Source organism: Myotis nattereri (assembly GCF_964212035.1).
Source record: "Myotis nattereri genome assembly, chromosome: 5".
NCBI lineage: Eukaryota > Metazoa > Chordata > Mammalia > Chiroptera > Vespertilionidae > Myotis > Myotis nattereri.
This window is the reverse complement of record NC_138080.1, coordinates 33,015,253-33,030,529: the sequence shown is the minus strand read 5'-3', so window position 1 is coordinate 33,030,529 and position 15,277 is coordinate 33,015,253. Positions and strand designations below refer to the sequence as shown.

The window sequence follows — 15,277 nt, the reverse complement described above, 5'->3', positions numbered from 1 at the left end:
TCGTGTGAGGTGGGCGGGTCCAGACAGATACGAATCGTCTTTCATTCCCTTCCCAGGCCCGCCGAGTTGAATCGGATCCTCGTGCAGTGGCTGGAAACTGATGCCAGGGACCCGCCAGTGGTCTCGAAGCTTTAGGGGGTGACGTGTGCCAGCCCCCTCCTCTGCTGGGCTGCTGCTCTTGGCACCAAGATGGCCTGACCCGCGTCTCTCAGAACCAGCAGCCTGGTTCTGAAGGGTGATTTTCTTTAAGGGAAGTGAGTAAAATTAGACGTAATTTTAGATACAGGAAAAGGCTATTAATTCTCTGGGCACAAACGCATCACTTGGTCTCTAGGATGATTTGTGTTCTGTGAGGGGACAAAGGAGGTGGCCAGGGGTGATTTCTCTTTCCCTAATCCATAGTTTTGCAGCAAAATCAGCAGGTAATTCTGAAGCCTTTCCACAGAGATTGGAACTCTTTTGCTCAATAAAGCTAAGCAACTGTGATTCCGCTGCAGTTGGGAGGAGGAGGAGGAGTTGTTCTAAGAATGTCCCTCTGGCCTCATCTGGAAGCCACGTCGCCCGCCCACCCTGCTTTAAGCCCCCGGTCTCCCGCCCAGTCCTGCCACGGCAGCCTCCTGACTGGTCTCCATACAGGATCGGAACTGAACGTTGCAGGGCCTCCCCGCTGCTCCCCACAGAAAGCTCATGCACTGCCTGGCCCCACCGATCACTCCCCTATTCCTAAGGGCCCCCCAGAACCCCCAAACTGAGTCCCTGCACACACCACACTGACGCTCCTCGACCTCCACCTGAGCGAATGGGTCCTTCAGCCTGCAGTGTTCCCACCTGCATCTCCCCGCCGAGGCCCCAGCCGGGCCATGAGCCCTTTCTCCCTGCCCCCAGCATGCTGTGCTCCCAGGGGCTGCACACCGCCCTGGCTGTGCTTCCTGCAGGGAAAGCTGGGGTGGTGGTCTCCCTAAGCCGAATTATGAATCATGATGAGTATCAAGTAACCAGGCCAAAAGGGTGTGTGTGTCCGTGTGTGTACAAAGCAAGGGGAAGGTCAGGAGTGGTCTGAACTGTCGTTAAGTACCGTGTGCCTGGAGCCTGGCATACACCACCTCTGTGCTTCCATCTCACAGAGCGGGAAATTAAGGTTCGAATAACTTGCCCAGGGTCCCTTGGCTAGTTAGAGGCAGAGCCTAGATTCAGACGCACGCTCTCTGGTTCCAAAGGCTGAGCTCCTTCTGTCAAAAATCTCCTTTCTAGCCCTGGCTGGTGTCGTCAGTGGTTAGAGCGTGGGCCCATGAACTGAAGGGTCATGGGTTCAATTCCCAGTCAAGGGCACATACCTGGGTTGCAGGCTTGACTCCGGCCCCAAGTGCAGGAGGCAACCAATCAATGTGTCTCTCTCACATTGATGGCATGCTCTTCCCCTCCCTCCTTCCCTTCCACTCTCTCTCTAAAAAAAAAAAAAAAAAAAGTCAATGGAAAAAATAGCCTTGGGTGAGGATTAACAACAACAAAATCTGCTTTCTAAGTCTGGAGTCAGATTATCTAGATCGGGCTCCTGGTCTGCCTCTTGCCACTGTGTGACCCCGAGAAAGGTTCCCTGTACCTCAATTCCCTCACCTATAAAAGGGGACACTGACTGTACCAAGCTCACAGGTGGCTGTGAGTGTTAAATGAGTTCCTATATGCAGGGCCCTGGAATGGTGCCTGGCCCCGAGGAGGTGCTACAGAAGTATGAGCGCCAAGATCTCCAGTTTATGTTAGGACAAGGCCTGTGAGGGCTTGACATTTCCAGCTACTACACCACCTCGTGCCTTTTGTATTGGAGAATGAAAGTGCTCATTTAAAAGGCAAATACGTGACCTGGGGAATGACTGCACAAGCCAGGTAACGTTATTTTACTGACATGGTTCAAAATAATGTGTCCAGACTTATTTGTAAGGGAGCAGTTGGAAGAGAGGAGAGTGGAATCCCAGAACATCCTTCATTACAAGAAGCACCAATAAGCAAACTTGTTGGCCCCGATTACCTCAGTTCCAAATATTGGACCCAGCAGTCCCTGTAAACCATCAAAAATGCCCCAGAGATGCTACTCTTTGGGCAGATAAGGGTCAGGTGAGTCAAGTCCATAGCATTGCAACAAAAACATCACCAGTCATACAACACTGAGGCCATAAGGGCTGCTGGACTGGAGAAAGTCTGTAGGTTATTCAGGAAAACACTAGGAATGTCAGAGTTGTGTTTCCCCTGCTGTGGGGCCTCCGGACACATGCCACCGTGGCAATTGTGCAGCAAAGGGGACAGGGATGATTTTCAGATGCCATTTTAAGTACAGCTTGCTGAGAGTGCGTTCCAATTGACGTAGTTATAAAGTGCTACTTCTATGTCATGACTACAGAAGGCATAAATAACAAATGTATTCACCTCTGCTAAGGGGAATGGCAGAGCCATATTCTCTCATACCCACCCACACATCAGTGGGGTCACGGAGCTCCCCAAGGGAGCCCAGATTTCTTACAGGTTCCCCCACACATAGTGGCTGCCAATTAGCAGTGCCCAAGGTTTCCAGGAGAAATGTCTTCTTTTTTTTAAAAATATATTTTATTGATTTTTTACAGAGAGGAAGGGAGAGAGATAGAGAGCTAGAAACCTCGATGAGAGAGAAACATCGATCAGCTGCCTCCTGCACATCCCCTACTGGGGATGTGCCCACAACCCAGGCACATGCCCCTGACCGGAATCGAACCTGGGACCTCTCAGTCCGCAGGCCGACGCTCTATCCACTGAGCCAAACCGGTTTCGGCAAGAGAAATGTCTTCTAAAAGTGAGTCTGTTAGAATAGATGGGACCGGAAGCTATGTGTGTCCCTCTTGGGGTGTAATGAACCCACGGTTTCAGGCCTTGAAGCGACTCCAAGCCAGTGTTCACCTTGTTCACACCAATAATACCAGGAGCACAAATGAAAAGCAAACAGTGGTCAAAATATGTAGGTCAGAAGCTCAGAGGTTTTTGCAACAAGAATTGGCTGTGAAATACAACACTTTGCTGTTCCTGCCACACATGATCAAATATTTTCTGATCTCAGCGATTGTGGACGTTTCTCCCCAGTGCTGGCTGCTGCACCCGATTGCTCATTGCCTCCCCTTTTAGACTGTAGGGCCCTCGGGACCAGGGACTACCTGTCGAGGTGGTTCATCCTTGATCCTAACCCAGCACAGCCTGGCATTTTGGAAATGCTCATTAAATGTTTGAATAAATGAGGGAATGAAAGCATAAGCGAATGAATGGATGGGAAAATGTGTTAGTTCCTGGTCTTGACTTTGATGTCCTGCTTGGGGAGATGGATGGCCAACTGTGTGACTTTTTCACTGTTCCGAGCCTTGGTGGGTCTCTCACTAAGACCTTGGGCGTATCTGCTGACGTGCACTCAGAAAGAGATGGTAAACAGGTTCCACACATCTATGAATCTTTGTTGGGATTCACGGGATAAACTGCAACGTACATCAGTGGGTTTCTGCTGCATGAAACACAAATGCAATAGTTACTTTAATAACACAGGTGAAGTATTTACAATCACTGTAGATGCTCAAGCTTTCATATTTGTAAGGTCTGAGTGGAATCATTTTGTCAGTTTACATAAATACAGGTCATATGTACCACACAAGGGTTTTGATGCTATTACCTGCTTTGAAAGAACACCAATGGTGTTTCTTCTCCTGTAGGCTCACTTTTTAAAATTGTGTTAAAATATACATAATTGTAGCAGGGGGCTCCCTTCTCCGCGTCCAGCACAGAGAGAGAGAGAGACATGAACCGGTTCTTGAGTAGAGGCGCTGGGGATTAAATAATGAAATAAAGACAGGACACAAAAATAGAATAAAAGCTTGGGCTGAGTGTGGCGTCTGCCCCCTGAATGGAGGGACAGAAAGACCTCCAACACCAGAAGTAGATTTAATAAATACTTGAATAACAGGAAGTTACCTCACATCTGGGTGGGCCTTGAGTTCCTGGCGACATCATGAGATCCATCCCCTTAACACTGGCGGGAAAGTCAAACTGAGTGGCGTCCCAGTCTCTTGACCAGGTCCGCCCCCAGGGTGTGGCTCTGCCCGCGCTCTGAGTTTCAGTGACACATTTAAAGATGCCCAAGTGTTTGCTAGCAGCCCTCAACACATAATTTTTATCATTTTAACTATTTTTAAGTGTGCAGCTCGGTGGCATTAAGCATATTCACATTGCTGTGTAACCACTAACGTTATCCATCCCCAAAACCTTTTCATCTCCCCAAACAGCAACTCTGTACCCATTAAACAGTAACTCTCCACCCCCGCCCACCAGCCCCTGGCAACCCCGTGCTCCCTTCTGTCTCTGAATTTGACTACTGTAGCTCCTTCGTATAAGTGGGATCATGCAGTAGTTGTCTTGTTGTAACTGGCTTACTTCACTTAATATAAGAACCTCAAGGCTCCTCCTATGTCAGGAATTTCCTTTTAAAACCGAGTGAAGATATACACTGAGTGGCCAGATTATTATGACTACCTGACGTTTGTAGGCAAATTAGCTATGATTTCGCGCTGAAGTTGCTAGAGGACCAGACCATTATAAATAGGTAAGGAGGTTGTTTACCACGACAGAAGTGATTTTTTTCTGAAGATATGGGTAAACAATGCGATTTAACAGCCTTTGAACGTGGGATGGCGATATATATTGAGTGGCCAGATTGTTATGACCACCCCATCAGTACTTCGTTGGGCCACCTTTTGCCTTCAGTACTGCAGTGATTCTTCTTGGCATTGACTCCACGAGATGCTGAAAAGTGATGCGAGGAATCTGACACCATGCCTGATGAATAGCACTGTCCAGTTCTGTGAGATTTGATGGATGTGGAACCAGCTGCCTGATGGCTCTTTTAACTTCGCCCCACACATTCTCAATTGTATTGAGATCTGGTGATTGTGGGGGCCACCTAAGCAAGGTAAAGTCTCCCTCATGTTCTTGAAACCACTCCTGCACAATACGAGCACCGTGGCATGGCGCATTGTCTTGTTGGAAGAAGCCATCTCCATTGGGATACGCCATCAACATGATAGGATGAACTTGATCAGCAATGATACTTAGGTATGTTGTGCTATTCAGATGTTGTTCCACATGAATTAAAGGGCCCAAATCATGCCAGGAAAACATGCCCCAAACCATAACACTGCCCCCACCAGCTTGAAGGGTTGTATTCAAGCATGTGGGGTGCACGCTTTCATGCTGTTTCTGCCAAAGTCTCACTCTGCCATCTGCATGGTGCAACTGGAAACATGATTCACCAGACCACATGCCTTTTTTCCAATGCCCGACTGTCCAATCCTTGTGTTCCCGTGCAAATTGGAGACGTTTTATCTTGGTAACTGCAGACAGCAAAGGTGTTCGAACAGGCCTTAGGCTTCCATATCCCATACGATGCAGTGTACGGCTAATTTGTCTACAAACGTCAGGTGGTCATAATAATCTGGCCACTCAGTGTATATGCCACATCTTTATTCAGTCGTCTGCCGGTTGACACTTGGGCTGCTTCCACCTTTTGGCTGTGGTGAGTAATGCTGCTATGAATATGGGTGTGCAAATACCTCGCCGAGTCTCTGCTTTTAGTTCTTCTGGGAATATGCCCCAAAATGGAATTGCTAGGTCATGTGCTAATCCCATTTTTAAGTTTTTGAGGAACCACCATACTGTTTTTCATAGTGGCTGTACCAATTTATATCCCCACCCACAATGCAGCGGGTTTCAATCTCTCTGCATCGTCACCCACACTTGTGATTTTGTGTGTGTGCTTTGTAACCGTTGCCCTAATGGGTATCTGGGCCTCTCACTGTGGTTTGATTTTCATTTCCCTGATACTGTGTGACGTTGAGCATCTTTTCGTGTGCATATTGGCCATTGTATATCTTCTTTGGAGAAATGTCTATTCAAGTTCCTTGCCCATTTCTACATCAGGTTGTTTGGTTTTTGGTTGTTGAGTTGTAGGACGTCTTTATATATTGTGGATATTAATCCCTTATAAGATAGATGATTTGCAAATATTTTCTCCCACACTTTTAATCAATGAAAAACTAGCTTCCATATTCAAAGGGTCGTAGGTTAGGACCGAGCCTCTGCTTTTCATGCGGTTCCTCACTGTGTTCCATGACGTTAGTGCCAAGACGGAAGGGCAGGATGTGTCCGCATTGGGGGCCCTGGGACTATTTGGCTTGTGTCACAATTTGGAAGACAGAAACAATTCTTGGTTTATGCAACTCAGTGTAGGAAAATCCCAGAGAAAGCCCAGCACAGTGCTCCTAGTTGGCCTTTGAATGGATGAAGGGGTGGCATAGGGTCACTGCCTCCGTCACTTCTCCTGGATGCAGAGGGAGAGAGTGGAGAGCTGTGAGGCAGGGGCGAGCTTAGACGGTGCTGCGGGGGAGGAAGGAACGTTGCTCTGGTCTCTAGGCTCTCTCGGCCCAATAGTCAAATAGACATGAGACAGGTTAGCAAGAGAAAATAACCAAGTTTAACATATGCACACGTAAGGGAACTCTGCACACATGAGACAGAGACCCCACACGCATGAGAGGTTCCAAGACAGAAAGGGAACATGGGTGTATAAGACATCCCAAGCTAACGATGACCTTGGGGCTTCAGAGGGGAGGAAGGTCACTGAAGGACGATTAGAAGAGCAGATGATCACTAATTAGAGGTTTGCTCTGCCGTACAGATAGGTCATAAAACGTTATCTCTGATCATCTCTAACTCTAGGCAAAGCCCCAAATTCAAGTTCTTCTAGGTTGGTAAGAGGGGAGGGGCAGAAGTTTCTTTTGAGCCCACAGAGCTCAGAACAATCCACACACCACTCAGGCACATCTTGGGGTAACTCGTCCTGAACCCCCACAGTGCCCTCCCACTTTGTGTCATATGTTGAATAAACTTTATGCCCTATGTCAGATTTCCTTTTATTTATTTTATCTTAGAGAGAGGAACATTGATTTGTTGTTTTACTTAGTTATGCATTCATTGGTTGCTTCTTGTATGTACCCTGACCCTGACTGGGAGATCAAATCCACAACCTTGGCTTATGGGGATGGCGCTCTAACCCACTGAGCTACCCAGCCGGGGCTGCCCTCGTCTTTTATAGAATAGGTGCTGCTTCTGGAGAATGGATGGAGGGAGAAGCTGTAAAGACTACCTCTAACTTAATGATCTTTTACAACAATGAGGGCTGTTTCTGCCTCTATTTCCTTCTTTACTTTGTTAATTGGTGTTATTTCCTGCCCTCCCCATGCCCTTATAGGCAGCAGTGCTTTTGATAAACCTCACAATTTACTCCATAGGAAACACACTTTCAAGGTGACAATGGGCCAGGAGCGGAGCAAGAATGGGCATTGCCCAGAGAGGCTAGAACGAAGCGGACGGAGTCACTGATGAGGCTGACGGGTTAGGATGAGCACTTTTATTTCTGTGAGGCCCGGTTGCCTTGTGTTGGAGTTCTAACTGCGTTTTCTTAGATCCCGTACTTGCCTGTTTGGCACCCATTACTCACAGAGCCAAGCGAACGGCGAAGGTTGTTTATGTCTCCCCTGTGACGCGGCTTTTATGGGCATACAAAAATTACATTACAAATCCTCCAACCAATCCTGATCAACATCCCCAACCACCTCCTTTGTCTCTCATACACACACACACACACACCAAACCAATATTTGCTCTGCACTAAATCACCCCAGGACCAGGTAACAATCATCTTAATGCGCACAGCTTGCCAACATTATTCAAACTATCCAGTCCTAAGCGGCTTACCCTCTCCGTGTCTCTCCTACAGAAACTCTGATAAATACTCTGGGGCCTGCTCTCTTCTTTGCCCTTTCTGCCCTTGGCTGGCCCTAGGGCTTCCCCATGTGAGCCTGGAGAGTGTACCGTGACTGCTGTTCTAGGGACCGGTGGCAATCATTTTTTCATGGCAATCATTCTGCTGTCTGCACGTCTCACCACACTTGATTAAACCAATTCTGGGCACAGATTTTAGAACAGTAAAGTGTCAGTATTTTTTTCGAAGTGTAATGATGAAAACTTGGGTATGCCTGGATGTTAGGAACCACAGTGTTAGGTTTGGAGGTGCTTCCCAGCATTGAAATTCTTTTAAATATCTTGGGAATGTCCCCACCATGAAGGTTCCACATAGAACAGCGGTTCTCAACCTGTGGGTCACAATCCCTTTGGGGGTCGAACGACCCTTTCACAGGGGTCACCTAAGACCATAGGAAAACACATATAATTACATATTGTTTTTGTGATTAATCACTATGCTTTAATTCTGTTCAATTTGTAACAATGAAAATACATCCTGCATATCAGATATTTATATTACAATTCATAACAGTAGCAAAATTACAGTTATGAAGTAGCAATGAAAATAGTTTTATGGTTGGGGGTCACCACAACATGAGGAACTGTATTAAAGGGTCGCGGCATTAGGAAGGTTGAGAACCACTGACATAGAAGCTCAGAACACCAGATCCTGCTTCCTCTGCCTTCCTTCCATCTAACTCACGGGCACATGACTAGCCAGATGCGTCTGTCCTGGCCTTTGCATAGGGAGCTAGTGATACGAGAAAGTAGGGAGGGAGGGGAATTAGTCTGGCAGCAGCGCAGCAGCAGCATCAGGAATGGCTGGTTCCCAGGCACAGCAGCGCCAGCAGCACTAGCAACAGTACAGGCTTTGCATCCGGGTCTGCAGCCGCAGGGTCCCCGGGCAGGTGGTGGTCCTGATCTTGGCTCCGGTCTGGCTGATGCTTCCCTGCTCTCACCTCTGCCCCAAGCAGGTTCTCCAGATTTCTAAGTGTTTCTGTGAACTGCCCATCATCCTTGGATAAAGTCATTTGCTGCTTCCAAGTAAATCACTAGGCTTTTATTGCTTATAATCAAGAACCCTGATTGATACAACCTATGATTATTTTCTTTCTTGCCTCATTTCTGTCTCTTTTCCTTATTTCCTTCCTTCCTCCTGTCTTCCTGTCTTTCTCTCTGGAGAATGTATGTATTAAATACTTATATAATTTTAAATATATATACACACACACACTATATATATGTATATATATATTGATATATATATATTGATATGTATAGATATATATATTGATAGAGATATGTTATATATATATCAAGATGAAAGTAAATATGGTGAAATACTAACATTTGGTAATTATGGGTAATGGGAATATGGGTATTGTTATCATTTTTTATTTTAAGTACTTAAATTTTCTCAAAAGATAATATTAGCAATATACACATGTGTAAATGTATGCAGAGAGGGTGCTATTCCACTGTTCTAAGCCTTTTATTCATATTAACTCATTGACTCCTCAAACAAACATCCTCCTGTTACATATGAGGGAAATGGGGCACCGAAAGCTTAAGAGACCTGCCCCTAATCACAGAGCCGGAAACCAATCCCTGGTAGTCACGTCCGAGGCTGCCCTTTGCTTTAACAAAATAAGGGATGAAATAGCAAGTAGCTTAAGGGAGAGGCAGAAGTCAAAGCGTGTTTTCAGGAGGGAAGATGAACTTACTCATGGGCTGAGGGGGAGGGAGAAACAGGAGGGGAAGGGGAAGACCTGAGGACACCTGGGGACCGTTAATAGATGGGGCACTGTCACGACCACAGGTGCTGACTGTGCCTGCACGGGAGGAGGAGCAGACCCCTGGTGTGATGCCAGAAGGAAGGATGCCAGGGGTCTGTTGGCGGTTGGGAAGAGGATGACCTTGCTTCTCTGAGAAATGGGAGGCAAGGTCACCAGCCAGGAGGCTGAGAGGTGGCAGGCCAACCGGGTGGTAGCAGGAGAGACCTGGTGTTCCCACAGGAGGCTGGCTGGGGGAGACGGGGCTCCAGGGGAGAAGGGCAAGGAGAGAACTGTAGGCTGGCTTCACAGCGACTCCATCCTTTTTTACTCAAAACCACACTGCTCTGTGGACCCACAGACCCAGGACTCAGGAGATTCCCCACCCGAGGGTGGGTCAGGGCCCAGGCAGTGATCCAGGAGCATGGGGTCCTTCGGAGCAAAGAGCTAAGCATCCTAGTAACTGGACAAGGGAAAGCAAATCTGTTGTCTGTCCCCACTGGACACAGACTGAATAGTCACAGGCTCCGCCTCCTCCCCACCAGAGAGGGTGTGTGTGTGTGTGTGTGTGTGTGTGTGAGAGAGAGAGAGAGAGAGAGAGAGAGAGAGAGAGAGAGAGAGGATGAGAGGGTGAGTGTGTGTGCTTGCCAAGCCAGCAGTCCCTCCTGTGGACGGGTTTGCCTTTTACCTACGGAAGCCTTTGTGTGGAGCTCTCCACGCCCTCTCAGTAGCACCTGCCTGAGGCTTCCCTGGCTGCCAGGGCTGGGAGCCCCGGGCAGACCGACCTGTCTGCAGAACTTGTCCGGCCCTCCCCGGGAGGCCAGCCGGACTCTCAGAGCCAGGTCTTCGTCGTCAGCCTCTGAGTGACCACGAAATGAAGGCACCCAGCTCTGCTCTGCACCTGCCGCTCTGCTTTGGGGGACTTTTGTCAGCTGACCAGGATCTCCAAGCCAGGCTGGTTCTCTGCATTCTTTGAATGGCCGGTCTTCTTCTGTGGCCACAGGTAAGAAAGGTGCCCCCATGGCTTGTGTTGGGAACATTGTGGGTGTGGGGACCTTGTGGGGGTGAGGGCAAAGGGATATTACCGGTTAACAGCTTCTGGGTACTGAGGAAGTGGTGTGTTAGAATGCTGGAAGTGACCTGCTCCTAGGAACATTGTGGTCTTCTGGTTGTCCCCACCGGGCTGTTCAGAGCGTGGTGACAGCCAACCCCTCCCACTGGGAAGGGGAGCTAGCTTCAGGAGTTATCGCTTTACTATATACTACATTCAGTCTGCTTCGATGTCATTATTACTCCTATTCCTTTTTTGTCGTGTATTGATTCATTCAGTAACTACTCCATGTCCTTTCATATGAGTAACAGACATCAATGGTATTCACTGACTTGGAAGGTAGCAAGTTCTTCATTGCTGGGGTTTTCTGAGGCTAGAATTTGGAGAGCATTTCTAGGTCAGCTGGTGTGGTGATCCAGATGACCTCTAAGATTCACTCAACCTTGAGATGTTAAGCTTCTGCGATTGCTCATTTTCTTGAGCAGAGCAGTTATACAAACTACCAGTATGCTCCACCCCCCACCCCCACCCCAAGAGCCTTTGGTTGAAATTATTTGGAAAAAAAAAAGTATCATTTCCTTTAATCAAGGGGCTTTTTTGGGGGTATTGCTGGTTGCAGGGACTTGAGACTCCCATGCTGGGGTGGGTGGGGTGCTAATGGCAGGGAGGGGCTGATGGGATCTGAGCAGGCTTTCTGGGGAAGTTGGTGCTTGTGAAAAGAATAGAACGTGGCCTGGTGGGTGAGAGGTTGTAAACCAGCTGCAGTAGGAAGATAGACAAGGAAGTAAGCCCAAGGGACCTTGACTTCAGTGGGTCCAGGATTCAAGAGGTGGGAGAGAGAGGCTGGGATGAGCTGGGGTGGTTGTGAGGGTAGCCTGGGCACCCTCATCCATCAGCAGCAATACCAGCTCAGTGGGAATGTTAGTGCCTGAGCCCTTTATGCAATGTTTTTGTGTTGATTTCTCTGTGCACTCCATTCACCCAGACCCACTTTACAAACAGGGACATCACCCCACAGCCACCTCTCCCATACACCTGCCAATCCCCCCACTTCCAGGATCAAAGGGTTTAGGGCTCTTTCTCTTTTAATATCTTTCTAATAGGACATAGAAGGTCACTCTAATTACAGTCAATTGCCTGGAACAATTTCTCCTTTGGTTTCCAGTGACAAATTAATGAAATTATCATAGTGTGCTAATTACAAGGGGTACAAATTTGAGGCATCTTGCAGGGATAGGTCTTCTAGAGTCTATTGAATCTCATTTGCACATTCTTCCAGAGGGTTCTGGGTACCTCTCTTTGGATCTTGATATGATGCAATTTTAGCATGCCTGGATTTCTATTTTTCCTTCCTACTCTCACTAATGGGGGGGGGGGGGCATTTGTTTTATTTAGTGCATTTGATCGGAAGGAGGAGTGAGTGAAGTTGCACATAGAAGGACCTCCTACAACCTTGGATGTAGGTGAGTCTGGCTTTGGAGTGGGGTACCTTTCCCTTCTCACCCCCTGCCTACTGCAGACTTCTGTTCCGATAGTGGCTTAGCAATCACAGTCCTAGTGCTAGAACTGTAGAAAACGTGCAAGTACTGGCCCAGGTGCTCACTAAATTGCCCTCCTGGATGCTGCCACTGGGTAGTGCTTTACTGCAGTATAGTTTAGAAGCAAATCAGTCAATACTTCTGAACATCAGTATTTTTAAAATTTATATAAAAGGGATAATAATATATCTTCCCCATGCCCTCCTCGGGGTGATGTGAGGCCTAAGAAAGGGCACAAAAGTGCCTTTCACACCTTAAAGTTGCACAAATGCAAAGAGTTCTTAGGAAGATCTTCTAGGAGTTGTCAGCCAAGGCGACCCTAGAGTCTTCTCTCCTTGTGCTCGCCCAGCCCTGTTTCCTTACAGCTATCCAAAAACAAAGCAGGGACTCTTTGAGCATGTGTGACTGTAGCGCTGAATGACTGAATTTTAAAACTCCTCTTTATTTTAACAGCAAACAAAACTTCTAGATGGTGGTGCTAGTAGAGGTCAGGTGGTCAGGTAGTCACTGATGTCCCCAGGTAAGTTCGGAGGGGATGGGACACATCCTCTGGGGCAGAGGATGGTGGAGAGAAAAGGAACCAGAAAGGGAGCTCTGTGGTTTTCAGGTTCGAACTGAGTGAGGAGAAGAGAGGAAAAAACTTCCCTTGCTCTGAAGTTTTCCCTGGGTGTTGATGAGATTTAGTCTTTGGTGGCGACACCAGAAACTTTTTTTTAAATCTTTTTTTATTTTATTATTGATTTCAGAGAAGAAGGGAGAGGGAGAGAGAGAGAGAAACATCAATGATGAGAGAGAATCATTGATCGGCTGCCTCCTGCACACCCCACACTGGGGATTGAGCTGCAACCTGGGCCTGTGCCCTGACCGGGAATTGAACTGTGACCTCCTGGTTGATAGGTCAATGCTCAACCACTGAACCATGCTGGCTGGGCTGACACCAGAATCTTTAAATTCAACTCAACTCAACTCAAGCATCTTTCAGATGCTTACACAGAATCAGAATCAGACTCAGGAAAGGACTTCCCAATAGGAGGAGCGGTAAAAGCCAGGAAGGAAGGCATCCAGGAACTTGGGCCTCTCAGCATGGCTGTGAAACCAGTGGGACTAACTGAACAAAGTCATGCCTCAAAGCAGGTGTGGATGAGCAGATGAGGTTCTAGAATTTTCCTTCTTTCTACTCTTCTCTGCAGTGTTCTCATCAGGACCACCTACGCTCAGCTCTCTGTCCCCATTGCCTGGAACATTGTTGGCCCCATAACAGTAGCAGGAGTGGAAAGATGAATGATTAAAGAAAAGAATGAGTCATCGGATTATCGGAACAAGCGTTCCATGGTCTTGTTCTCTAAACTCAGCCCTAAGCCTTGGTCTCCTTCAGACTCTTCAGTCTTTATCCAGCTGGCACACATGGTCAACAGACGGTGCCATGGAGTTTTTTGTGCCCTGATAACCGTGGAGCACTGGGTCCCTGACCCAACCCTCTGCAGCTGCCAGGAGCTTTGTGGGCACAATCCCATCTGCTCGCTGCCCCCATCTGGAGAGGTGGGCAGGGCGGAGAGTGTGCCATCTTTCTCTTCTAGATCAGACAATATGCCAGCGGGTCGAACGCCCCGCGCAAGGCTGCTCAGCAGGTGGTGGGGCCAAGACTCAAAGGCACACTTACAAACTCCTCTCCTGCAGGGAGGGCGGGAGGGCGGGGTGACAGGTTGAGGAGAAATGAAGCACCAGTGATGGAACCTACTCCAAGAGTTGGTACTGAATGGCCTTGGGGGCATGAGAATGAGGCAGATGGAACAGGTTTTATGACTCCATTAATAATAATTCTGATCCCCACCTGAACTCGGTGGTGACACTATTAAAGGACCTCCAGCCATATCCTTTTTTTTTTTTCTTTGTAAATTGCAGTAAAATATAGATAATATAAAATTTACCATTAGTGACATTTGGTACATTCACAATGTTGTACAAGTTGTCACCCCTATCTAATTCCAGAACATTCTCATCATCCTAAAAGGAAACCCTGGTGCCCACTATTTGTATTGAGAGTCAGATGATGTACTGAGGACCTGGCCAGAGCCTAACACATCGATATGAACAAGATATGCCTGAATGTAAGACAACCCCAGTCTCCCAATGAGGAAAGTTTTGTTTTTTTAAAACACCAACTTGAATATGTAAACTTTTTAGGGTAATATTCATATATTTTCCAGGGACACATGTTTTCATTCACACACTATATAAAATAATACATTCACTTAAAAACACGGCTTTCCCCCAACTCTCCACATTCGCTCACATCTTTGACATCAGTGTCTTCCTTATAACCAGAAGCACTTTTTGAACCAGCTGCCTGCAACCTGGTTTATAGTATCGTCTCCACAGTGCAAACAGAGTTGGCTATTTCTTATCATTCCAGAAGATGTTTAAGCATTTTTTTAAATAACAGCTTCTTTGAGATATAACTCACATACCATAAAATTCTTATGTTTATAATGTACAATTTGGTGAATTTTAGTATATTCACAGAGTTGTGCAATCATCATCTCTATGTAATTGCAGAACATTTTCATCTCCCCCCCCAAAAAAAAAACCTGCACCATTTGCAATCACTCTCTTTTCTCCCTTTCCCCCCAAACCTGGCAATCACTAATCTGCTTTCTGTCCCCATAGATTTATTATTCTGGATATTTTATATACATGTATTATATAATATATAGTTTTTTGGGTCTGGTGTCTTTCACTTTGCATAATGTTTTCAAGGTTCATTCATGCTGTAGCATGTGTCAGCAACTCATCCTTTTTATGACTGCATAGTATTCCATCTTGTGGATATACCATGTTTTGTTGATCTAGCCCTCAGCTGATTGGCATTTGGGTACTTCCACCATTTGGCTAGCATAAATGGCACCGAAATTCTTCTTTTGGCCTCCCTTTTCAGTATGTTTATCTTCATTTTATTTTATTTTTTAAATATATTTTTATTGATTTCAGAAAAGAAGGGAGAGGGAGAGAGAGATAGAAACATCCGTGATAAGAGAGAATCATTGATTGGCTGCCTC

At 46.9% G+C, this 15,277-nt stretch overlaps 1 protein-coding gene across 1 annotated transcript in view; it reads left to right on the top strand.

Moving 5' to 3' along the window:
* The window catches only part of LOC308518900 (bifunctional epoxide hydrolase 2-like), a 63,327-nt gene extending 62,841 nt beyond the window's left edge, over positions 1–486 (top strand). Inside the window, exon 19 of the mRNA XM_081090694.1 lies at positions 57–486. Within this exon, the coding sequence (XP_080946820.1) occupies positions 57–135 (79 nt within the window). The 3' untranslated portion in view covers positions 136–486. The remainder of the gene's footprint in view (positions 1–56) is intronic.
* The last annotated feature ends 14,791 nt before the right edge of the window (positions 487–15,277 follow it).